Here is a 20,718-nt window from a genome sequence, read left to right as displayed (position 1 = left end):
TCATAGAAATGGCACCTCAGCAGTCTTCGACAGCGAGGCCGCATAAGGGCGCAGGAGTGAAGGCTCGCAAGTACGTCCGCACGAGCTTCACGTTGCAGCCTTCAGCTCATTCTGGCCTTTTGCCTACCCAGAGGAATATCTGCACGAAGCCGCGATGTTCATCATTCGCACCTAGCGGTACGGCCCCGCTATCGTCCCCCCACGCGTCCAGAAGTCAACAGACTACCGAACGAGCTGCTCGAGATTATCTTCCTTCTCTCTCTCCCTTCATCGCTCGCCGATCCGACGCCTGGAAGCGGCCAAGAATTTGTCGCCTACATGCGGCGCGCCGAGGTCCGCGACTACCCCAACCTTCTTGGCTGCGTCTGCCGCCGCTGGCGCGCCATCGCACTCGCTAGTCGCGCGCTGCACTCTTACATCTTCCTCGATCTTGATATGCATGACATATCATACGAGAAGAAGCGCGCCGCGGGCGCGTACTACGGCGCCTTTCTCGCGTGCTCGGGCACGCTGCCCCTGACGATGTCCATCGACGCTTCCGCGCAGGAGAAACTCAGGCAGCTGCTCGGTGCCCCCTTCGTGGCGCATCTCCCGCGCCTGCGGCGTGTGTGTATCGCCATAGAGGATGGCATCCCCACCTTCGGCCCCTTCAGCGTTCTTCCGTTGTTTCCCAACGTGCGGACGCCCTTGCTTGAGACCGTGCGCCTGGACGTGTGCTCCAGGGAGAACGACTGGAAAGCGAAGAACGTGGTCGCGTATTTCGCCCGGGTCGGGGCAGCGGCCGAGGATCTCGTTCAGCCGGACCTCAGGATCCTCCACCACGCTCCGAAGCTTAGCTCGTTCTCCTTGGACGATTTTGGCGATACATCGTTTGCGCACCGATTGCTGCAGAAGGCGGGTCTTGACTTTGGCGGTCTGACCTGTTTGCGGCTGCCGGAGGTGCCGTGCTGCGCGCCCGAGATATACAAGTTGGTTGTGGATCTTCCCCGCCTCTCTAGCTTGCGATGTGCGGTCCGTGACGGGTACGAGGCCCCGCCGCGTCTCGACCAGCTTACTTCCGATGGGCTTCCTTTGGAAGAGTTCGTGAACGACCAAAACGAATCGCGGTCGCACAACGTCCAAGCAAGGCGCCGGCGGACCGCCCTCGGCGAGCTCGTGCTCCCAGACCTGGTCGACCTCCACATCACCCTCGTCTCGAACGGGTTCCACACAAACGCGCCCCGGTCGAACGCGTTCAAGCGTCTCCTAGATATGCTCATCCTGCCCTGCCTCGCGACCTTCGCTGTCTCAAGGAGGAGGATCTACGGCGCCGACTTCGACTGGGACGAGATGGACGACCCGAGGATGGAAGAGCTGAACAGTGTTCTCGTGCACCCTCTGCAGTCCCTCATGGCTCGCTCGGGCTGCGCGATACGCCACCTGGCGCTCGACGCCCCGCGCACCGACGACGGAGACGTGTCCCGCGTGCTGCGCGCGCTGCCGACCGTCACTTCGCTGAAGCTCGACGCCATGGCCTGCGCAGGCCCCAATGGCGAGCGCCTTCTGCAGGATTTGACGCGCCGACGCGCAGGCGCGGGGTCCCCCGACCTTCTCCCGCATCTTCGCCACCTCGTCATCGGGAATCGCAAGTGCAGTGAAGACTGGCAGCCGTCGCTTCCGGCCATCCTCGATATGGTTGAGGCTCGATGGCCAGTAGGGTGGAGCGCGTGCGCGATTGCCTGTGTTTCCGTCGTCCTTGTTCAGAAACGATGCGGTTGGAATAAGATTACGTACGACGCACAGTATGAGGAGCTTCCGGCGGATGTGCAGGAGAGGCTGCAGAGGATACGGTCTCGGGGAGACATCGATCTCTGCATCGAACAGGTCCGGCGGGACGAGTGAAGCGTAAGATAACATGCGCGCAGAAGTACCCGCTGTGGCGAGAGAAATTATGCCAATTTAAACGTCTTTGCATCTGGGAGAAGCACAATTCACGGCTTTACCTCTTTGTCCGGCAACCGCCGAACACCGGTCTGCCACATTTGGAAGGTTTTGTTTCTGCTAAACTCTCACGACCGACGTCGCAGTGCTCTTTCGCTCATCAGGTTCTTGGTTACGACCTTCTCCTCCGCTCAAGGCTATGAGACCCTCCAGGGTTTGCACAAGCCAGAAAGGGCCGGTGGAGTTGACACAAACTCGCTGTAGGTCCCTGCACACTCCTGGCTCTTCTATAGCAAGGTTCGACGCTGTTTGTGGAGAAGTCCCTACCCTGGTCATCGTTTTGGATGCGAAACGTGTCTTTGTTTCTGGGAGCGCGGTCGTCATGAACCTGCGCACGCCTTACGTGGAGCAGCATACGTGGAACAAAGAAAGCGCCACGTCCTGCCGAAGTCACCGTTGTTCTGATCTTCCACTCATCTCTTTTTCTCCCCGTGGGGCCCAGTTCAACCTTCTTTGATCTCGTTAGCAAACCTCATTCTCCGCAGCATTCCTGGTGTCCCCCACGCTGAAGAATCCTGCTGCGTCTCCCTCCCGTACGGCCGGCACGCTGCGGGCAGATAGCAAGAATGGCGTAAACGAGCTCCCAGCCGCGCGCTGTATGGGCGAAGTCCCCAGGGAAATGGGGCGCATCTCTCGGGGGACTGCTGCGCGCGGCTGATGGCGTCCCAAAATGCGCCACCTGGTCACATGACCGCGCGCCACCTCTGCCGCCCGCGCCCTCGACCGATGCTGTCACCGATGGTGTCAGCCCGGGCGCGCGTCGCCTTATATACGGCGGGCGCAGCGCAGACGCTCCCCACCTCACAACACACCTATCCCTGTTTCTGACACCCATCTCTCTCGCAACTTCACCCACACACACACAATGGCCACGAACGTCCAGAAGGCTGTCGCCACCGAGATCGCGGCTGCGGACGCGGCGAAGATCGAGGCGCAGCGCCTCGTCGACCTCAACAAGGTCACCCCGGTGGACGCGAAGAAGCTCATGTCGGAGGAGCACAAGGCGCTGGGCTACCGCCCGCCCGCGGGATCTCGTGCGTCCTGATCCCTCCTTCCCCGATCCTCCAAACTGATCCCCCTTTCCAGTGGCCGCCGAAGCGCAAAGCAAGGCCTCCAAGGTCGACGCGAACGGCGCCGTGCTCGACGACGAGACGATCCGCAAGGCCGCGCTGAGCGACGCCGCGCGCATCCAGCTCGAGCGCGGGCAGCCCGTCCCCGAGCGCAGCATCACCGGCGAGCTCGACTTCGACGCGCTCAGCGAGGCGGACGCGAAGAAGCTCATGAGCGAGGAGCACAAGGCGCTCGGCTACCGCCCGCCGAGCGACTCGCTCGCGGCGAAGGCGCAGGCCGCTGCCGCGCGCCACCCGCAGGGCAACGGCACGACCGTCGACGCGCGCCTGCTCACTGAGGCTGCTGTCCGGGACGCGGCGCGCATCAGCGCGGAACGTGGCACGAAGTCGAAGACTGCCTCCCCAGACCTCAGCAACCTGACGCCTGAGCAGGTCAAGCAGCTTGAGAGCCAGGAGCGCAAGATGTGAGTGTCCTTCACCTCTGTCTCTCGATTTTCGTCTGACCCTGTCTTCAGTCTCGACTCGAACGCTGGTACCGCTTCCGCGGAGGCGCAGTCCATCAAGGACAAGGCGGCGGCCCAGGCGGTCTGAGCCTTGTCATCTTCTGGCCGTCGTCGCCTGGTCATCTTCCGGCCGTCGTCGCCTTGTCGTCGTCGAGCTGTGCACACCCTCGCAGCACCTCGACCATCCACCCGTCATTCTGCAAGTTCATTGACTAGATGGCACCCTCAATTCCTATACCTGTATATCTTATTCGCAAGCATATAATCAGTGTATTTTTATCATCTGAAAGCACTGGATTCCTCGCACTCTGCTAGATTTCTCGCACTCTGTCTGGCCTGGTTGACCTGGACTGGCGTCTGAAGCGGCCGAACTGGTGCGCTTGGTGTCTGACCAGAGCGAGATCCACGATGTGCATGGGTGCGACATCCTCGATGACCATGAGCAGAAGTCGAGCGCAAGTAACGACGTCATCGCTGGGAAAGAACAAGACCTTCCTAATGCGGCAACTTGGTTGTGGCGTGGGAAGCAGTCGGCATCGACCGAGCTTCCATCTGACACCGATGTTGCCGGATCTCCTCTCACCATGTCGTTGGGTTTCTTCTGACTGGGACCATCATGACAGTTCTTGCGGGTGTCGCATCTACCGTACCGAATGGTGCGTACGACTGCATCCTCTATCCCCCAAGAACCCATCAAGCGTGCAGAGCTGCTACATCAAGTGTGCGCCTGATAGTGTTTCTGCTCAATGCTCAGTAGGCAGATATACGGAGATCTCCTAGACGCGACCCTACTGCTTGTGTGACGATAGAAATTGAAGGCCCGTGTGTCTTCACAGTCGCTTGATGCACACGTCTATCTGACTGCACATCCTTCGCGAGAGGCTTAGCCTGTGAATAAACGGTAGAGCGTGACGAAGACTGGAATTATTCTGTCCGCTGCGAGAACTCGAAGCAAAGGTCATGGCCTTGAGGTAGTCTCCAAGCGACATCTATGCGAGTAGATCAGGTACGCGCCCTCGAACGCCACGGCAGACGGCCTGCTCGTCGCACGGCGTTAGCCGCCCGCCGCATTACACTTGTAGGTCCATGCTGGTCCATCTCCAAATTTGGCATCGAAAGCGTCTTCTTTTGTTGACGGCTGTTGTTGTTTGTCCTCTTGCTGAACTCCCATCCCTCTTTTGGAATGTTTCTCTCTTTCTTCCTGCTTCCACTCTCTCGAGATTCCGTGGTCCGATCTGCGAAATCAAGTTCTATCAAAACAACGCCTGAGCCCTGTGACTCATGGTGACAATTACGGCCGGCCGGAAAGCTTCGAGCTGTGTCAGTTTCGCGTCGCATCGCGTCAGCCAGAGCGCCCATACAAATTCTGCGTAGGTAAGAAACAATAGGCCCTGTCTCTGTTGCTCTGGGCGATGCATTTGCGCTCGCACAGTCGGGAGAATACCCGCTCTCGCCTGGGTTATTCCTCCGGTCGCTCGAGCAGGTCCTCCCCGACCCACCCATGAGCGCGATTACCTCCACGGGCGCTTCGCCCATCCCAGCCGTCCCACGCCCAGTCAATTGGATCATTCATCGTCGCTGTCTCCATCACGGGATGTGAAATACCGCCCAATCGCGAGCCTCAAGGCGTTTCCCAAGCGCGCGCCTGCACCGCTTTGCAATCCTGTCTCTTACGCTCACCTCGCTCGGCCGCTGAACGTGGTGGATGCGCTGACGCCCCGCCCGAGAGCCCCCTTCCTTCGCTCCTTCTTCTGAGGGCACCCATATCAGTGCACGACCCCACATCGACGACCCCACCTCGACAACGCGCCCCTTGACCACACCGGCCTGGAGCAGCCGCCACTGCCATCATGCCCTCGCAGAACTTCACCATCGACAACGTCAGCCCGCTGATCTCGTACACCCCGCCGGGCCAGTGGCGCACGGGCTCTGCTTCGGACGACAATTTGGCCAACAAGTGCGTGCGCGCGCGATGGGCGAAAATGACGGCGCTGACCCTGATTTGTTAGGTACTCGGATGGCGGCACGTTCATAGTGACGAACACCGCCGGCACGAAGGCGTCGTTCTCGTTCAACGGCACAGACATCTATATTTATGGGGCGAAGCGGTGAGTGGGCGATTGCGCGTGCAGCGTGCAGTAGTCGATGGGACGTATGGAGAACATTGCTGACGACATCGTATTCGCAGTGATAATCATGGTTCGTCCATCTCCCTTCCCCCCACATTTTCTTCTTCATGATTTCTCGCAGGAAAATACACGGTATCCCTGGACGGAGGGTCCTCCAACGAATTCGATGGCTACTCGAAGGACGCTATCTTCCAGGTTCCACTGTACACGGCCGGTTCATTGGACGCCAGCAAGATGCACACTGTGGTGATCACATGCGAGGAGGATTATTATCTCGACATCGACTTCGTAAGTGGACTGATTCTGCCTGAATATCTTTTCCTTTTCTTGATGCTTGGCCCTCTTCCCGACCATTTTCATTCCCCGTTTCCCAATCATTCTTCCCTTCTCACGTCCTTCCACTCTCCCACCTATCTTCCTCATCCTAACTCCCATCCCAGATCACTTGGACCGCCAAGATCGGCAAGGACACCGAGCCGCCACAGACCACAATCCAGGACACAAACTCGGACTTCGAGTACAGCGGCACCTGGACGACGTCGAGTGACGATATTCCGAGCCTGTCTGAGTTCAAGGGCGGCACTGCGCAGTGAGTAGTTTGATTTTGTCTGCGCATAGATATCCTGCTCTAGGGTGTCCTCACTGCGCCTGTACACCCCTCACTGACACACGTCGCAGCCAAACCCGCGACAGCAACAGCTACGTCACCCTTAACTTCACGGTCGGTATCCCCGAGTTATCACTCCATGTCCCGAGCCTTCACTCCATGGCACCCAAGCTAACGCCACCCACAGGGCCAAGCCGTCGACCTCTTCGGTGGTGTCGGTCCGTCGCGCGGGCCGTACACGGTGCAGCTGGACGGCGGCGAGGAGCAGACCTTCAATGCGACGAACACCAATATTGGCGTGCAGATCATGCTGTACCACGCCGACAACCTCGGCGGCGGGGAGCACAGCTTGAAGGTCGCGAACGCGCCCGCGAACACGGGCGACGGCCTGGTCATCGACTATGCAGTGTACTACCAGGCGGATGATGGTGATTCGAGCAGTGGTTCGGATTCGTGAGTAGTGCACCATGGAACTGTCATTGTAACCGCGTCTGACTATATTCACAGCTCGGGCATATCCACGGGCGCCATCATCGGCATCGTCGTCGCCGTCGTGGTCGGGCTTGCCGTCGCCGCGCTCGTCGCCTTCTTCGTCTGGCGCCGCAAGAAGAAGGCCAACCGCGAGGAGGGCGTGTGGAGCGACAAGGCGCCCTCAATCCACGGCGCGTCCCCCCAGCCGTACATGTACTCGCAGGCGCCGTCGGGGAGCCAGTCCGCGCTGCCCACCTCGCCGTCACAGTACCCAGGCTCTGTGCCGTCACAATACGGTGGTCAGCCACCGTCACAATACGGCAGTCAGGCGTACGACACGCGGTCGTACGCAGCGCCGTCCTTTGCGCAGGGCCAGCCGCCAGTGGGTGGTGCGCCCACTAGCCAGACCGGCTCGAGCTCGAATATCTACAACCCGTGGTCGGATGTGAGTTGGGAGCTTCTTCACTCCGAATCTCATACCGCAATCCAATGCTGATGCGAAACTGCAGAATACGAGCAACAGCGACGGTACCTCATCCGGCCACCGTCCGGGCGCCTCGCAGTCTTTCACCCAAGGCGCTGCCCCCGGTCCCCTGTACGCCGTCAACCAGGACGGGGAACAGGCCGCGCCCGCACGGAGGGGCAAGCAGATGGGCGCGGCGGTCCCCGCGGCGCAAGCGCAGGCGCCACCGAGCAATCTGACGCCGGAAGAGCTTGCGCATCAACGGATGCTGGTGAGTGTTCTTGATCATATGTAGACGGACATCAGCATCCGCAAGGCTGCAAGGAGACTGCGAACAAGGAGCTGACTTCTCACGCAGGTCGAAGGTCGGGAACAGGACTTTGGGCCTCTGCCGCCGAACTACGATCAGGCGACGCAGCCGTTCAGTCGATGATACCTTTATTTATTTATTAGTACGGTTTGTGGTCCTTCTACTTTGTGTGTCAAATCAGCTTCCTGCGGCTGGTCAACTCTTGCCTGGTATGGCTACGATATCTGGTTGCTGCTAAACCGATTTCCGATGTCCCTGCTACGCCAGCGACATTGGCAATCCTATGGTGATGTTCAACGGCCGTTCTATGTTACATACGCTGCCGTGCTAGGGACAGTGCAGTAATCTCTCCTCATTTTCTTTCTCTACTGTCTTTCACGTGTAAAACTTACCTAGTTTGTTATCCTCCTATGTTGAAGACGTTTCTCGAGTTGACGCGCACGAGTGTTGCTACTACAAGTATGCTGATCGTTATATCTGAATGACGTTGGATGCTCTTCCGCCTCAGTGGACGTTATGCGTATGACATAAATTACTATCTGCACTCGACGGGCCAGCCGTCTACTCTACATCATGCTACTTACCATGTCCTGCGAACCCTCTCCTGACGCCTGCCCAAAAAGTCAGCCTTTCCTTCTACTCAAGCCCACGCGGGCTAGCGACAATCTGCGTTTCTTGCCGGGGATTACGTCCACGATGTACTTGGGCGCCTTCCTGCCTCAGAATCCCGGGAGATTGACGAGGTGCGACAGGAGGGTTGTGACGTCGGGGAGCTCGAGAGGGTGGCAACTACGCGATAGTTCAATAATGCAGGAGACATTCGTGGTAAGGTACAACCTACCGGCACACTGGGAGGAAGCTCCTCTGTTCCGCTGGGCTGAAAACCAAAGGCGGTAGCGCCGTCAGGAAGGTGCGTCCATCTCCGCTCACGCGCTTCGAAAACATCCACCGCGCCTATCTCATCCGTGAGATCATTTACCGGACCAAGCGCTTGCATGAGGGGGCCTGGCGCTGAGAATATGGTCGTTAGTGACATCGTGTCGAGCGGGATTGCGACAGACATACTGCTTTGAGAGCGCAAAGTAGCCCAGTCAATGCTGTTATAATAAGTGACATCGGTCAAAGTCAAGTAGTTGCGAGCAGCATGTCGCTTACTCTTTGAAAAAGTCGTGTCGGCACACGTCCCGTGCACACCACAGGCGTTTCCTGGGATCCCTTTGCAGTAGCTATCATGAACGTAATAAGTATACGCATGGGAAAGAGTAGGATCTCAACAATAGCACCTCTTGCAAGAGATCTTTGCTCTCTGGGACGGTATAGAAGAAGGGGGCTTTAGGGAACACCAAATCCTTGGCGTATGCGTTCAGGAGGTATTCATCTGCTGCAGCGGTACCTTCAGGGATTCGTTCCCCCTTGGGAATATATGGCAGCTGCAAGAAATCGAGCGTCAGAAACGCCTCGACGAAAAACAAGAAACCAAGTACGGGATACAACGTACTTCGCGCGGTCCAACAAAAATCTCGTAAAGTGTCGCGCCAACGCTGTACCAATCTACCTCAAGACCGTAAGGCTTGTCACATCTCGGGTTGTTCACAAGCAGTTCTGGCGCCATATATCCGGGAGTGCCGCAAGCTGAGCGCGACAGTTCTGCGAAGTCAGCGCCAATAGCCCCATGGATCTCCTTCTGCCTCCACGCAGGGGCAGGGATGAGCGGCTTATTTGTAAGTTCTACGGCAAGCCCGAAGTCGGACAGGAACAAATTGCCTTCCTCGTCCACCAGGATGTTGCCGGGTTTGATGTCACGATGTAATATCCCGCGGCGGTGGAGGTCAGTCACGGCACCAACGATCTGCGCGGCATATTGCACGTATATCTTCTTGTGGACCGCCATGAATCGGCGATAAGGCAGCCTGTGGAGCACACTGAGGACGTCTCCAAGGCAACCTCGAGGTTTGTAGCTCTAGCCAACGTAGGTCAGTCCCAAAATTGCCATGACGAATTTCAGTCACTCACCATGACCATGTATATATTCTCCACATCGCGGTCCTCGTGATATATCTCCGTGATATACTCGAGTCTTAATGACGTGAGATGCTTGTGCATCTCACATTCTGCCTGGCCGTTTTGCGCGTTCTTGATGACCTTCATGGCGTAGACGCCCCTTCTACCGATCGTGTTGCGCACGAGATGCACGACGCCTTCCGCGCCTGAGCCCAGGGTCTTCACGTACTCGAAGGGTGGCAGGATGTGGACGGTTAATTCTGGCTCAAGCTCGCCGGTGCTCTCCGGGGAGACGCTTCCGGAATCATAGGTAGATGGCGTTCCCAACGACCTAACAGAGTCGGTTCGACGGCTTCGCGTACGGTCCGAAACAGTCAAAGCTATTGTGCGCAGTGGTAGAGTCTCCCGGTGTGCCTTATAGGCCTTATGCGGCGACGAGGCTGCAGCGGCGATCGCCAAACAAGCGACCTGCAAGAACGTCCCATTGAGTATGTGGCGAAGGTATACGGAGACAATTACGCACCGACAAATAGGCATGCAGAGCGTTCCAGCGTATAGAGCACACCAGACTTCTCGCCACAAACATCAGCGGGAAGGATTGCGCCCATTCCGGCGCGCCACATCCTCGAAGGCGCGATAGATCGAAAACAAAGGACGACAGAAGAAAGCAGATAATGGAAAAGAGGATGCTCTCCGATCGGGCTGAGGCCCAACGGTCGAGGCGAAGTGCGACGCCGCCAGCGTGAAAAGTGATGCTGCCGACGCAAGATACAATGGCGTCGAGGTGGGATGTGAGGTCGTTGATGCGCAGTGCGATGTTAACGACGCGAGGTGATAAATTGGGTGGGTCCATCCCTGAAGCGCTGCTAATGGGAGGTGCGGGGGAAGTCGTTCGGAATGTCCATCGAGCTGTTCGACCTATAAGAGCTGCTCTGTTGAATTGGTGAGAAAGGCTGGTCCGAGGCCGCCTGGGAAGCCGGTAAGCATGGAGATCACAGAAGAACAATAACGCCATTGTACTCTCTATGGAACTATCAACCCCACGCTCATGTCGTCACGCTTTTGTTATACTTACCGATACAGTAACTTTGTGGCGGCGGAAGAATTGAGGATTCTAATTAGTATGCCAGCTGCCGGCAAAAAACCGCCAGTTCGTAAGTTTCGTTCGGGTTCTGTTGTACCTCAAATGCCCAAGCGCTTTGATGAGGTCTGAAAGGCCGATTAGTAAAGACGAGACCCGGAACATCGAAACTACTGACCAGCTCTCATATAATACGCGTACTTCGAAGAATAATCAACGCCGAGAGCATCCACAATAAGAAAAGCATAGAGATCATATTGGTCAGTCAACAGGGAAGTAAGTGATACTTCTAGCTGAGATGCGTTGTGGTCAGACAATGCGAGTTCGAGACATCCAGGGGCCAGAGACAGACAAACGGTAATGATACATAGAATGGGGGCGAAGGCGAGCAATAAAACACAGGCAATGAAGGCGTGGGGTGAGGATGGATGCAGGGTGCACGATCGATGCAATTGGCGGGAAGGTGAGGATAAGTAAGGTGGATAGGAGACAGCATTGAGCCAGGAGCAAGCCCCGCGCAGAATTGGGGATGATCAGGGAGCGCGAAGTGCCAGATAAGACCCAGACGTATAAGTAGATAACAGACGGAAGTTAAGAATATGATGCAGGGAAGAAAGCAATATACGGGCCACTCCTCCACGCTCGACGAGATTGGATCATCACCTGAGCTGCGACCACGATCAGTACGTGCGTCCATCCCAGCTCGCCCGCTTGCGCTTGTTCGTGTCCCGGATTGTCATGTCCAGGTCGTGCGCGGTCGCCGCGCTCTGCCCTCGCTGATGCCCAACACGGGACGCCGACATGGATCTCTCCACTCCACGGCCAGGAGCGCTAGACAAGGCGGCCTCCCTGAACGCGGCTGGGATAGGCGCTCGTATGCTCTTCGGTGGCGACATCATGTTCTTCAACGGAGACATTGTGCGCAGCGGCGGGGTCGGCGGCTTGCGCACAGGTTCCGCGAGATCGAGCGCCTGCCCCTGCCGGTCGGTGTCCCATTCCATCGAGGCACCGTCCGGTACGCCGTAGTGGTGCAAGTCGAGGAATGCTAGGTCGAGCGGATCACCCGATTGAATGTACGGGTCAGAGAAGGAGGCAAACCCGGTAAAAGGAGGGGGCGCAGGCGGGCTGCTCATACTTCCGGTCGCTATGCTTTGCGGCATTGCGCCTGGTGGCGGCATGGGCGGTGGACCCATTTGCCCAGGAACGATAGTGGTGACGGGAAGGCTCGCTGAAGGGGCCATAGGGGGCGCGACATAGGGCAGCTGCCCGGAATATGATGGCGGGCTGGCGAGATCGTAGAATGACATTCGTCGCTGTCCTAACTCCGGCTGAGAGTTCGCGTGCGCCGTTGGTGGACGACCATTGACGGGCGCGTACCGTGCTGGAGGTACCGATATCGATCGGCCGTGTGCGCTCATCCCGCCGTCGACCGCAGCAGGCCGCAAGGGTCGGTACCGCGTCACGGGCGTACTCGGCGGGCTATTGTGCACCTCATGAGCGGATAGATCAACATAGTCCTCGAGGTTTATTCGCTCGGCCTGCTGTGAGGACGCGGGCGCACTCTGAGTCAAAGTCGCGTCAGCCATGGGCTGGTCGACTGTCACCCCGACTGAATCATTGAGATTCATGCACGAGATCTCGATGTTCTCAACCTCGTCGATGTTAGCCAGTGCAGGTGTGTGCAGCTGGCTTGGGTGAATGCCCGTCGTTTGTGCAGGGGCTTCCGATAGACCGAGGGCGCTGCCCATGGTCTGCGACTGATGCGTGCGCGCGCCGAAGATGAGGTCGCCGGCAGTATCGGAATGGTGCGTGAAGCCGCGGAATCCGGCCGGGTGGAAGAGCTCGTCCGAGAACGTTGAGTGCGTCTCGCCGAAGCCGATTTCGGACGAGAAGTCCGTGCTGAGGGAGGTCGGGAAGAGATCAAGACGGTCCATGACGCCGTGGCTGACGGGTGAGGAGAAGCTGCTGAGGCCGCTCGAGTCGTAGTACGACGAGGACGTGCTGGCGCTGCTCTCGGGGTCCATGCGAGGGTTGGGGGAGAACCAGTCCTGCGTGCCCCAGGCTGACTTGCCAATCATGCCGCCACCGTAGCCGCCAAAAGTATCGCTAGACTGCGACGCATACAAATTGGCGGACATGTCCGGCGATGTTGGTGAGCCCATAGCCGCAGCCCACCCTTGAGATGAATGCGTGGGCGTGTGAGTGCCCGGAGCAGACCAGGTTTGCGTCGGTGCTTCCGGCAGAGTGAGGAAGTTGAGCAGCGAATCCGGCTCGGCTAAGAGGTCTGGACCGAGGAGGTTCATCTCCTCATCCTCACTGACAGGAGGCGGCTCCGCCGCCGACGGCGACGCGACGATAGCGCTGGATGTGGATGGTGTTGACGCCGCTTCCGGCGGGGAGAAGACAGGAGTCTGAGGCCGCCTGAAAACGGTGTCTTCATCGTCGCTTGCCTCGTCCTCGGAGTTGGCGTTGCTCTGGGGTACGCTCTTTGTGCCGCCGCGCAAGAATCCCTGACTGGTGTGCGCCCGCCGTCGCCGGCGGGTTGGTCCGGTGCTCGACATAGCCAGCTGATCATCCGTGGCGGCGCGGATGGGATCACCAGCCTGCGTCCTTCTCCGTGTCGACGCGTTGCGCGGCTTGTACCCTGCCGCCTCGTACAGCTCTGGGTACGCATTTCTGAAACGGTCGCGCAAGTCCGTCGAGCGGCGGTTCTGCTCCTGAAAGACGGGGTCCTTGACGATCGTCGCCCAGACGGTCCCATGCTTCTCGTATCCAGCCTTGAGCGCGCGGTCCTCCTCCTCCGTGAACGGGCGTCGCTTCTTGGAGCGCGTCTTCTCGAACAGGCTGGAGCCGTCGGGGAGGGTGGAGCGAACCTTGGACGAGAGGTGCGTCTTCGCGTTTGGGTAGTGCTTCTTGTACGCGTCGGGGAAGTACGTGCGGAATCTGGGAGTGAGGAAGATCAGCTCGCGTGCTCGCGCGTGGGGGAGTGAGATGTACACGCACCTGTCTTTGAGATCCACGGGGGAACGATTGTCGAAGGTCAACGTGGGGTCGCTGAGGATCGCTTTCCAATTGCCGACGCCGTGCTGTGGTGTGTAGTGTCAGACTTGAAGGTTATGAAGTTCAGAGTGCACACGCACTCGGTTGCACCCCTCCACCAGCATCTGCGTCTCCTCGGGCGTCCAGCGCTTTCGTTGTTTCTTCTCCGTCGCCGCGTCACCGTCGGCTAATTTGCGCATCTTGCCCCGCTTCTCGTGCATGCCCGACTGCTCCTCGCCCGACTGTCCGCTGCGCGCGCCGACGCCCGTGTCGTCGCGGAAGGACCAGGCCTGGAACTCCTTCGGGCTCGAGGGGAGCGCAAGCGAGACACGCCGTGTCTTCGTCGCGGGCGAGTTTGGTGTCGTTACGCTGCCTGGTGTGTATGGTGCTTTGAAGCAGAAGGTAGTTGCAGTTGGCACTGTCGTTTGTGCCTTTGTCGAGGACATCCTGGACTGGACCTGTGGCTCGTCGTTGTACGTCTTTCGGTCGTTTCCTTCGATTGTGCTCGCGAAAGTCTCGAAATATGGATTATTCCGGACAAGCAGAAGGCCGCGCAGAGTTCGCGAAGGCAATATATGCCCCGCCTGACGCCGAAGAGATAAAGGAACAATAAATGCGATATGGGCGAAGGCAACACACGGTGGGGGATATCAGTAGCTGATAACATTTTCGGCATTTGCCGGCAGCATGTTCTCCTCGTGCCCCCCACGATCTTGTGGAAAAGCTGTGGAGAGCATAGCCATATATATAGATACCAGGAAACGCTCAACTGACTTTCCCTCAAGTCTCTGGCGTACTCAGCAGAAAGATAGATACATAAATATTACAGTACATATCTACAGGCGCACGAAGCGCCTTCGAGAATTAGTATACAGATCCATCTAAAGAGTCAGCGAATATACATACGAAGAAACAAAATAGCTCTATACGAAGAGAGAGAGCCTCTCATGAACCACTCAAAACACGCCCGCCAGCGGCACGTACGTCCCGTAGCGATGCTCGAACTCCCCATCCCCCAATCTTGTCACAAATGAGCACGACCACTCGACGCGGGGCGCCCACACCCACCCCGCCTGCGGCGGCGCGGGCACCGCGGACGGCGACTGCACGCGCAGCCCCGCCGCGCCGAGGAGCGCCTGCATCCCGACGACCTCGAGCGCGGGCAGCCGCCGGCAGAAGAACTCCGCGTAGTCCTCTACGTGCACGCCGACGGGAAGGTCGAGGCCGAGGTACAGCCTGCGCAGCGCACTTAGTGGCGCGAGCACCTCAGCGAACTCCGCCTGGGGTCAGTGGTTCAGCACGCGTTGGAGAGATGGAGCATGGAAGGGAGTGGGAGGAACGAATACGTACCCAGACGGGCGTGTACGCGGGCCGCGAGGGCCTGTACATGTCGATGCCGAGCTGCAGGGTGTGCAGCCGGGGGAAGGCGCGCACGATGGCCTCCGCGAGCTCCGCGGGGGGCTGCGCGCGGGTAAACAAACGGAGGTCACGAAGGTCGGTTTTCGCTGCGGCGAGGGCGCCCACGATTGCGAAGGCGTGCTCCAATCGCAGCCCGCGCGTCACGTCGTCGGTGCGCGCCACGGACACCAGGTCGAGCATTTCTAGCATGGCGGGAGGGTCGTCGAGCACGCCGTCGTCGGAATTCAGGTCAGATAGGGCAAGGGCGCGAAGATAGGGTGTTAGGGACCGCAATGAAGTGCCGTGCGGAAGGAGAACGGGTCCGTATTCTTCCTCATGCGAGAGGGTGAGCAGGATGGACAGCTCACGAAGATGAGGAGTGCATCGAAGTAGGTCCGAGATGGATACATCGCTGGGCAGCGTACCCGTCAGCGTAAGCTTCCGCAGCGACAGCAACGGCGTGGCGGGAGACTGGGCGACGAGGAGTTGTGCGGGCAGCTTCACCTCCTCCAATATGGCCGCATGGTTGGCGAGCAGAGGACCGACGCTGTTGTCGCACACTTCGAAGGGGGCTGCAATGGAGGACGCTGGGCGATCGGCTCCTGCTACCTTGACATCCCCTACACCGATCAGCAGCTGCGTGAGGTTGGCAGGCCCTCTCTTGGGCAGGGTAAATGTGGGGAACCCTCGAGCGCGTATGGTGCGCAAATTGGGGAGTATGGAGAGGGCGTCCCAGAGCGACTGGGGCACAAATGTGGTCACGTCGAATGATACTTCTCGGAGAAGGGTCATGGTGGATATTGCTTCTCCGAGCGCGCTCCAGTCCGCCTTCGCGCTTTCAGGACTGGGGGTTTGCACTACGATCCGTAGAAGCCTAGCATATGACACACTGTCAACTCACGACGCACCGGAACCATAAGCCAGCGCACGCACCTTGTCTGCACAGCGACTCCGTGGGGTATGGCGCCCGCGCCCGTCCATGTAATCTTCCTGAACAACACCGGTGCGCAGAGATTCCAGAAACGCCCGGAGACAAGCGCAAGCGCCTGAAGCGAACGTATAGACTTATACGCCAGCGCCGCAACGACCAGGCTCAAAACGTCGTCGTCCAGCTCGTGTAACCGCAGCGCCTGCGCCTTGTAGGGCCATGGCTTGTTGACCATTCGTTGCCTCGTCGGCATGGCACCTGCCTTGCTCTATGGGCTGCAAGTAATAAGGGGGTAAAGGGGGGGAGGGGGAAGGGGAAGGGAGGGATAACAGATAGACGGAGGCTAAAGTCAAGTACAAGGCCCTTTAGTACTTAGATCGCCACATGTTATGAAGACCGCGTGACTCAGCGGGGATGCCTCCGCCCGGCGCGGGCCCCGATAAGGTGTGTCCAGACGAGAGAGGGGTGCTTTAGGCGGAGAGAAAGTGCGCGCCAATCGTATGAAGCGACGTGCCGAGCGACGACGCCGCGAGGAGCACACGACCATCAGCGATTTGGAAAGGGGCTGGGGGGTGGCGTTGAGATCGGCCAATGGGGGCGCCAGCAGTGGCAAGGTCTGGGGATTGCCCAATGATGCTGCAGGTGTGAATTGGGGGTAAACGCTGGTAGACGAGCTCCAACCATGGCCTCTGCTCCACCGGTCAGTACTCCGATGAAAGTGAGCCGAAGCGACCGACCAGAAAACCCGTCTCCCTCTCAACTTAGATCTTCTCTGATCGGTGCTCTATTACAATGGGCGATACTGTACCCATCTGCGCACGGTACCGTAGGGAAAGGAATACGAGGTCTGAGAGCCGATAGATTGGACGAGGGTCGGCCAGCATGTGTGCATAATTGAAAAAGTAGATGCGAAGGTGATCTGTTTGATGGCCACTGCATCCCAAGATACCTGTCTACGGCCCGTTTGCGCAGAAGTATATGTTCATGATAGTGGGAGGCGAGAAGTAAATGCAGCATCAAAAGAACAATGACATTTCCTATTTTGGATATTTCATTTTACGCGGCTGACGCGTCCTTACGCGCGCGCTCAATTTCTTGCTCCTGACCTTCATCTCTCATAGAAATTCTACCTCTAATTCTACCTCTGGCATGATGTCTTCCTCAATGGCGGTAGACCCTTCAAAGCCGTACAAGTTGGACTTGGAGCAATTCATCGCGACTGCAGTGTCTGCGACGCCCGCCGAACTACACCCGTTCTTCCAAAGTTTCCAAACTCTTTACAATCGAAAGTGCGTGGCAGATACACGATGAAGTGTCACAACTCTGACTTGACTTGCATCGCTCCCTTGTAACGCTCTCGCCATTGATGCCCTTCCCCCCAATCGCTGTCAATTACCTCAATGATCCAGGCTATGGCACCAGCTTACACTCAAGCTCTTCGAGTTCTTCGACCATCCCCTTTCCAAGCCCTACCGCGTTGACACCTTTCTGCAATTTGTTCGCGACTTTGAGAGCCGATTGAATCAACTCCGCCTCGTCGAGATGGCTGTGAAGGTGTCGAAGGAGATCGCCAGTGCGTCCCCTAAATTATCCTTTCCTCCCTCCTTACTGACAACTCCCGCGCACCTCCCAGACCCCCAAACACACGTCGAATTTCTCTCCGAACTTCTCTCGCGCGTCAACACCGAAGCATCGCCCGAAGCGCACGTCCTACTGCTCGCCACGATCGCCGGCGTGAAGCTCACATATGGCGACCTCGAGGGCACGCGGACAGATATGGACGCTGCGTGGGCGGTGCTGGAGAAGTTGGAGGGTGTGGATAACGGCGTGAATGCGGCGTACTACGGCTTGGCGGCGGAGTATTACCAGGTATGTGGCATGCCTTGTCCCTCCCTTTCCCCGCACTCATGATGCTCGCAGCGCAAAGGCGAATATGCCCCTTACTACAAGAACTCGCTGCTCTACCTCGCCTGCGTCGACATCGACAAGGACATGTCGCCAGAGGAGCGCTTGCAGCGGGCGTACCACTTGGCGCTGTCGGCCTTCCTCGGCGACACGATCTACAACTTTGGCGAGCTGGTGAGGAGAACACGATGGCGCGTGGTCTCGTCCACTCACGGCTTTCACAGCTCATGCACCCGATCCTCGGCTCGTTGGACGGCACACCGCACGAGTGGATCAAGAAGCTGCTTTTCACCTTCAATGAGGGCAACATCGGCAAGTTCGAGGCGCTTGCACCACTCTTCCCACAAGAGGTATGCTTCACTTCTAACTCTCAATCACTCTCACCTAACGCTTCTTCAGCCCCTCCTGCAAGCCAACTACCCCTTCCTACGCCAAAAAATCTGCCTGATGGCACTCATCGAATCCGTCTTCAAGCGCAGCGCAGATAACCGGACAATGGGCTTCCAGACGATCGCCGAGGAGACGCGCCTGCCGATCAATGAGGTCGAGCACCTCGTCATGAAGGCGCTCAGCCTCAAGCTCATCCGCGGTTCGCTCGACCAGGTTGACCAGAAGGCTCAGATCACGTGGGTGCAGCCGCGCGTGCTGTCGCGCGAGCAGGTGGGCGCGTTGGCGAAGCGGCTGGAGGACTGGGCGGCGAAGCTGGGCTCGGTGGAGCAGAGGCTGACGCCGGAGGTATTGGTGGCATCGTAAAGGGTTGAGTGGTATGTGTAGCGGAGCAATCCCATTGTATCATATTGGCATGTGTTGATGAGACGAACGGCTGAAGAGATCGAGGCGCGGCCGACTGTGGTAAATAATGTTGGCCTGTGAGGTACTTATATACAGGCCTCCGTGCATTGGTGCTTTCTCTCCTGTTCTGGCAGGTAAGCGATAAACGTTCCGTTCCATTTGCCCGTACTTGCTGAGCCCGTTTGTAGACATCCCCACGCCACGGGAAATCATTGCGCGCTCTCGCGTTGAACGTGTTCACAGCATCTCTTCACATCTGCCTCTAGCCTGGAGAATATCCGTCCGGCAGTCCTATCAACGGGTGCCCTTGTTTCCCGAAATGGCTATGCATGCATCGCTCTTTTGAGTGCTCTTGCCTTTGAGACTGCTTCTTGAACGTTTCCTTGGCCATGCAGCGTGGCGTCACGTTCATGCATCGAGTACAAAGAACATGCTTCTGTCAGTCCTGCCTATCACTTCCTTCTCGCCTCCCCCTGCATCTTGCCCTTGATGCCCTTCGACCTGACTGAACTGCTTGGGCGTCGCGGCCCTAACTTATCAGTGAGGAGACTTCAGTTTGTGACACCGATATTGCTGTTCGACTTGTTTGCTTCCCTAGGTCTCGTGGTCAAAGAAGGACTGGATCCTTCATGACGTCGGAATTGGCAAGGTTCCCTCTGACAATGGTATGTCTACGCCCCCTTCATCGCGAGGATACGTTGCTTATGAGATCCCCTTTGTTCCTCGAATGCAGAACTGCTTGGCGATTACGTGCCAATACCTACGTTTCTGGTCGTCTTGTACCTCAGATGGCTAGCGCTCGACCTGGCTTCTTCCACGAAAGAGCAGGAAGTACCGCCGGCTCTTGGTCCTCAGCAAATCAACCCACGCCTGACGGTAAGCGCCCTTTGTCTGCTGATGTCTTTCTGACTGACCCGAGATCAAAGGCACACGTAGGGCAGGCCATTGACATCATGAAGCAGCTACCTCTTGAGAGCGGGCCAGGATGGAGTTGGGTAACTCGCTTCGTGTCCGCTGCTGTGGCGCCGAACGGTAAGCACAAATGCATCACTCATCTCTTCCATAACGTCTCATTCGCCTTGGCCAGGCAAAGGGATTCTTTTCACCGCGGATTCGCTGCTCGTTCACGCGGATGTTGAAGCCTATGCTAAACTACGCGTGAGTTTGAACTTATCGCTTAAAAAGTCCCCAATGTCCTGATAATGACCGCTGTCATAGTGCACTTTGTATCGCGCTGGCGTTGACCTTCCCCACGCGCAAATTCAGGGCTCCGAATCTGGCGTCGATATTCTATCACTGGCGAAGGCCCCGACCGCACCACATCGGGACCCTGACTACACCATCGCAGACGAGCCCTTGGCTGTGCAGGTGCTCCTACACCGCCTTCTATACGATATCTCGCAGATCGGTGAGTGAGCGCTTTGACTCACAATTCTCCCTCATCCGTCTCCGCGCTCCTCTTTGCCTACGCTGAGACGTATCACACAGATACCCGCCAAGACGACGCGACCGACTTCGGGGGGCCCATGGCTGATGGGATGTCGACGTTTGCGCTTGGATCTGCTGCACGGGCTATCGTCGACACCGTAGCGGAGGAAGACCAGCGTGCATTGACATTCTTTCGCGCGCATATCGAGTCCAAGATACATGCCGAGGATCAGCTAGAGACCAGGCTATGGCTGACCGGAAGACACGAAGATAGCATGGAAGTCGTCTTCGAGATGTGGAACCGCACCCAGGATCAGGCGAGTTCGCATTCCTTCCCTCTGCTAGCCTCCGAGGAAGTCAAGCATGTGAAATGGCTGCTGACATGCGTCGCAGCTGGTTTTGAGCGCAGGGTATGCACGCATCAAGGGCGCTCTCAACGGGCCAAAACCCGAGGACAATGGTACGTGTTGGATGTTGAACGGCATCGGTCCAGCAGCTAACCTCTATATATCATCCAGACTCAGGAACACAGGACGCCGCGATGCCAGAGGTCCCCGAAGAGGAAGATCCCGAAGACAACACGCAGGGGATCTTTGAGCCGGACAATGGTCCT

At 57.9% G+C, this 20,718-nt stretch overlaps 10 protein-coding genes across 10 annotated transcripts; 7 read left to right on the top strand and 3 right to left on the bottom strand.

Annotated features, from left to right (window-relative positions):
- Positions 1–8: 8 nt before the first annotated feature.
- Positions 9–1,965, top strand: SCHCODRAFT_02552688 (uncharacterized protein; the record flags this gene model as incomplete). Its single annotated transcript, XM_003028256.3, has 2 exons — positions 9–70; positions 132–1,965. The coding sequence occupies 2 exons, from the start codon at positions 9–11 to the stop codon at positions 1,879–1,881; spliced, it is 1,812 nt and encodes a 603-aa protein (XP_003028302.1). The 3' UTR covers positions 1,882–1,965.
- Positions 1,966–2,418: 453 nt separating this feature from the next.
- SCHCODRAFT_02638521 (uncharacterized protein) lies at positions 2,419–3,858 on the top strand. Its single transcript, XM_003028255.2, has 3 exons — positions 2,419–3,014; positions 3,067–3,514; positions 3,566–3,858. The coding sequence occupies exons 1-3, from the start codon at positions 2,846–2,848 to the stop codon at positions 3,639–3,641; spliced, it is 693 nt and encodes a 230-aa protein (XP_003028301.1). The 5' UTR covers positions 2,419–2,845; the 3' UTR covers positions 3,642–3,858.
- A 1,545-nt stretch (positions 3,859–5,403) lies between these two features.
- Positions 5,404–7,656, top strand: SCHCODRAFT_02602315 (uncharacterized protein; the record flags this gene model as incomplete). Its single annotated transcript, XM_003028254.2, has 10 exons — positions 5,404–5,510; positions 5,563–5,661; positions 5,742–5,752; positions 5,804–5,970; positions 6,123–6,271; positions 6,361–6,403; positions 6,477–6,742; positions 6,797–7,205; positions 7,270–7,494; positions 7,582–7,656. 10 exons carry the CDS (start codon positions 5,404–5,406, stop codon positions 7,654–7,656), a joined length of 1,551 nt encoding a protein of 516 aa, XP_003028300.1.
- Positions 7,657–8,684: 1,028 nt separating this feature from the next.
- SCHCODRAFT_02588966 (kinase-like protein) lies at positions 8,685–10,120 on the bottom strand (the record flags this gene model as incomplete). Its single annotated transcript, XM_003027974.2, has 5 exons — positions 8,685–8,759; positions 8,817–8,963; positions 9,032–9,493; positions 9,547–10,002; positions 10,058–10,120. 5 exons carry the CDS (start codon positions 10,118–10,120, stop codon positions 8,685–8,687), a joined length of 1,203 nt encoding a protein of 400 aa, XP_003028020.2.
- A 730-nt stretch (positions 10,121–10,850) lies between these two features.
- SCHCODRAFT_02588964 (uncharacterized protein) lies at positions 10,851–14,278 on the bottom strand. Its single transcript, XM_003027973.3, has 3 exons — positions 13,756–14,278; positions 13,619–13,701; positions 10,851–13,558 (listed from the first exon to the last, which is right to left on the bottom strand). Exons 1-3 carry the CDS (start codon positions 14,098–14,100, stop codon positions 11,296–11,298), a joined length of 2,691 nt encoding a protein of 896 aa, XP_003028019.1. The 5' UTR covers positions 14,101–14,278; the 3' UTR covers positions 10,851–11,295.
- Positions 14,279–14,610: 332 nt separating this feature from the next.
- On the bottom strand, positions 14,611–15,043 carry SCHCODRAFT_02671601 (uncharacterized protein; the record flags this gene model as incomplete). The annotated part of the gene is made up of 2 exons (XM_003027972.2): positions 14,611–14,934; positions 15,005–15,043. 2 exons carry the CDS (start codon positions 15,041–15,043, stop codon positions 14,611–14,613), a joined length of 363 nt encoding a protein of 120 aa, XP_003028018.1.
- Positions 15,044–16,251: 1,208 nt separating this feature from the next.
- Positions 16,252–16,955, top strand: SCHCODRAFT_02638510 (uncharacterized protein). Its single transcript, XM_003028253.2, has 2 exons — positions 16,252–16,669; positions 16,718–16,955. Exon 1 carries the CDS (start codon positions 16,481–16,483, stop codon positions 16,637–16,639), a length of 159 nt encoding a protein of 52 aa, XP_003028299.1. The 5' UTR covers positions 16,252–16,480; the 3' UTR covers positions 16,640–16,669; positions 16,718–16,955.
- Positions 16,266–16,965, top strand: SCHCODRAFT_01239486 (uncharacterized protein). Its single transcript, XM_050341302.1, has one exon. It carries the CDS (start codon positions 16,663–16,665, stop codon positions 16,876–16,878), a length of 216 nt encoding a protein of 71 aa, XP_050198149.1. The 5' UTR covers positions 16,266–16,662; the 3' UTR covers positions 16,879–16,965.
- A 94-nt stretch (positions 16,966–17,059) lies between these two features.
- On the top strand, positions 17,060–18,718 carry SCHCODRAFT_02638505 (uncharacterized protein). The gene is made up of 6 exons (XM_003028252.2): positions 17,060–17,269; positions 17,390–17,553; positions 17,614–17,849; positions 17,901–18,059; positions 18,110–18,235; positions 18,285–18,718. The coding sequence occupies exons 1-6, from the start codon at positions 17,145–17,147 to the stop codon at positions 18,636–18,638; spliced, it is 1,164 nt and encodes a 387-aa protein (XP_003028298.2). The 5' UTR covers positions 17,060–17,144; the 3' UTR covers positions 18,639–18,718.
- An 870-nt stretch (positions 18,719–19,588) lies between these two features.
- Positions 19,589–20,365, top strand: SCHCODRAFT_02470566 (uncharacterized protein; the record flags this gene model as incomplete). Its single annotated transcript, XM_050342688.1, has 4 exons — positions 19,589–19,709; positions 19,765–19,835; positions 19,896–20,085; positions 20,166–20,365. Coding segments are annotated over 4 exons (582 nt in total), but the record flags the coding sequence as incomplete, so codon positions are not given.
- Positions 20,366–20,718: the final 353 nt, after the last annotated feature.

Source organism: Schizophyllum commune, assembly GCF_000143185.2.
Source record: "Schizophyllum commune H4-8 unplaced genomic scaffold SCHCOscaffold_11, whole genome shotgun sequence".
In the NCBI taxonomy this organism is placed as follows: domain Eukaryota; kingdom Fungi; phylum Basidiomycota; class Agaricomycetes; order Agaricales; family Schizophyllaceae; genus Schizophyllum; species Schizophyllum commune.
Note: the sequence above shows the minus strand (reverse complement) of the source record. Positions and strands in the feature narration are given on the sequence as shown.

Bases quoted from the DNA above. Each gene is read 5' to 3' on its own strand.
- SCHCODRAFT_02638521 (XM_003028255.2), top strand. From the start codon at position 2,846: ATGGCCACGAACGTCCAGAAGGCTGTCGCCACCGAGATCGCGGCTGCG. The intron at 3,015-3,066 runs GTGCGTCCTGAT...CCCCCTTTCCAG, and splicing joins CCGCCCGCCCGCGGGATCTC to TGGCCGCCGAAGCGCAAAGC. The intron at 3,515-3,565 runs GTGAGTGTCCTT...CCCTGTCTTCAG, and splicing joins GAGAGCCAGGAGCGCAAGAT to TCTCGACTCGAACGCTGGTA.
- SCHCODRAFT_02588964 (XM_003027973.3), bottom strand. From the start codon at position 14,100: ATGTCCTCGACAAAGGCACAAACGACAGTGCCAACTGCAACTACCTTC. The intron at 13,702-13,755 runs GTGCGTGTGCAC...TACACACCACAG, and splicing joins TGGTGGAGGGGTGCAACCGA to CACGGCGTCGGCAATTGGAA. The intron at 13,559-13,618 runs GTGCGTGTACAT...CCTCACTCCCAG, and splicing joins CCCGTGGATCTCAAAGACAG to ATTCCGCACGTACTTCCCCG.
- SCHCODRAFT_02638510 (XM_003028253.2), top strand. From the start codon at position 16,481: ATGAAGCGACGTGCCGAGCGACGACGCCGCGAGGAGCACACGACCATC.
- SCHCODRAFT_01239486 (XM_050341302.1), top strand. From the start codon at position 16,663: ATGGCCTCTGCTCCACCGGTCAGTACTCCGATGAAAGTGAGCCGAAGC.
- SCHCODRAFT_02638505 (XM_003028252.2), top strand. From the start codon at position 17,145: ATGGCGGTAGACCCTTCAAAGCCGTACAAGTTGGACTTGGAGCAATTC. The intron at 17,554-17,613 runs GTGCGTCCCCTA...CGCACCTCCCAG, and splicing joins GGTGTCGAAGGAGATCGCCA to ACCCCCAAACACACGTCGAA. The intron at 17,850-17,900 runs GTATGTGGCATG...TGATGCTCGCAG, and splicing joins TGGCGGCGGAGTATTACCAG to CGCAAAGGCGAATATGCCCC.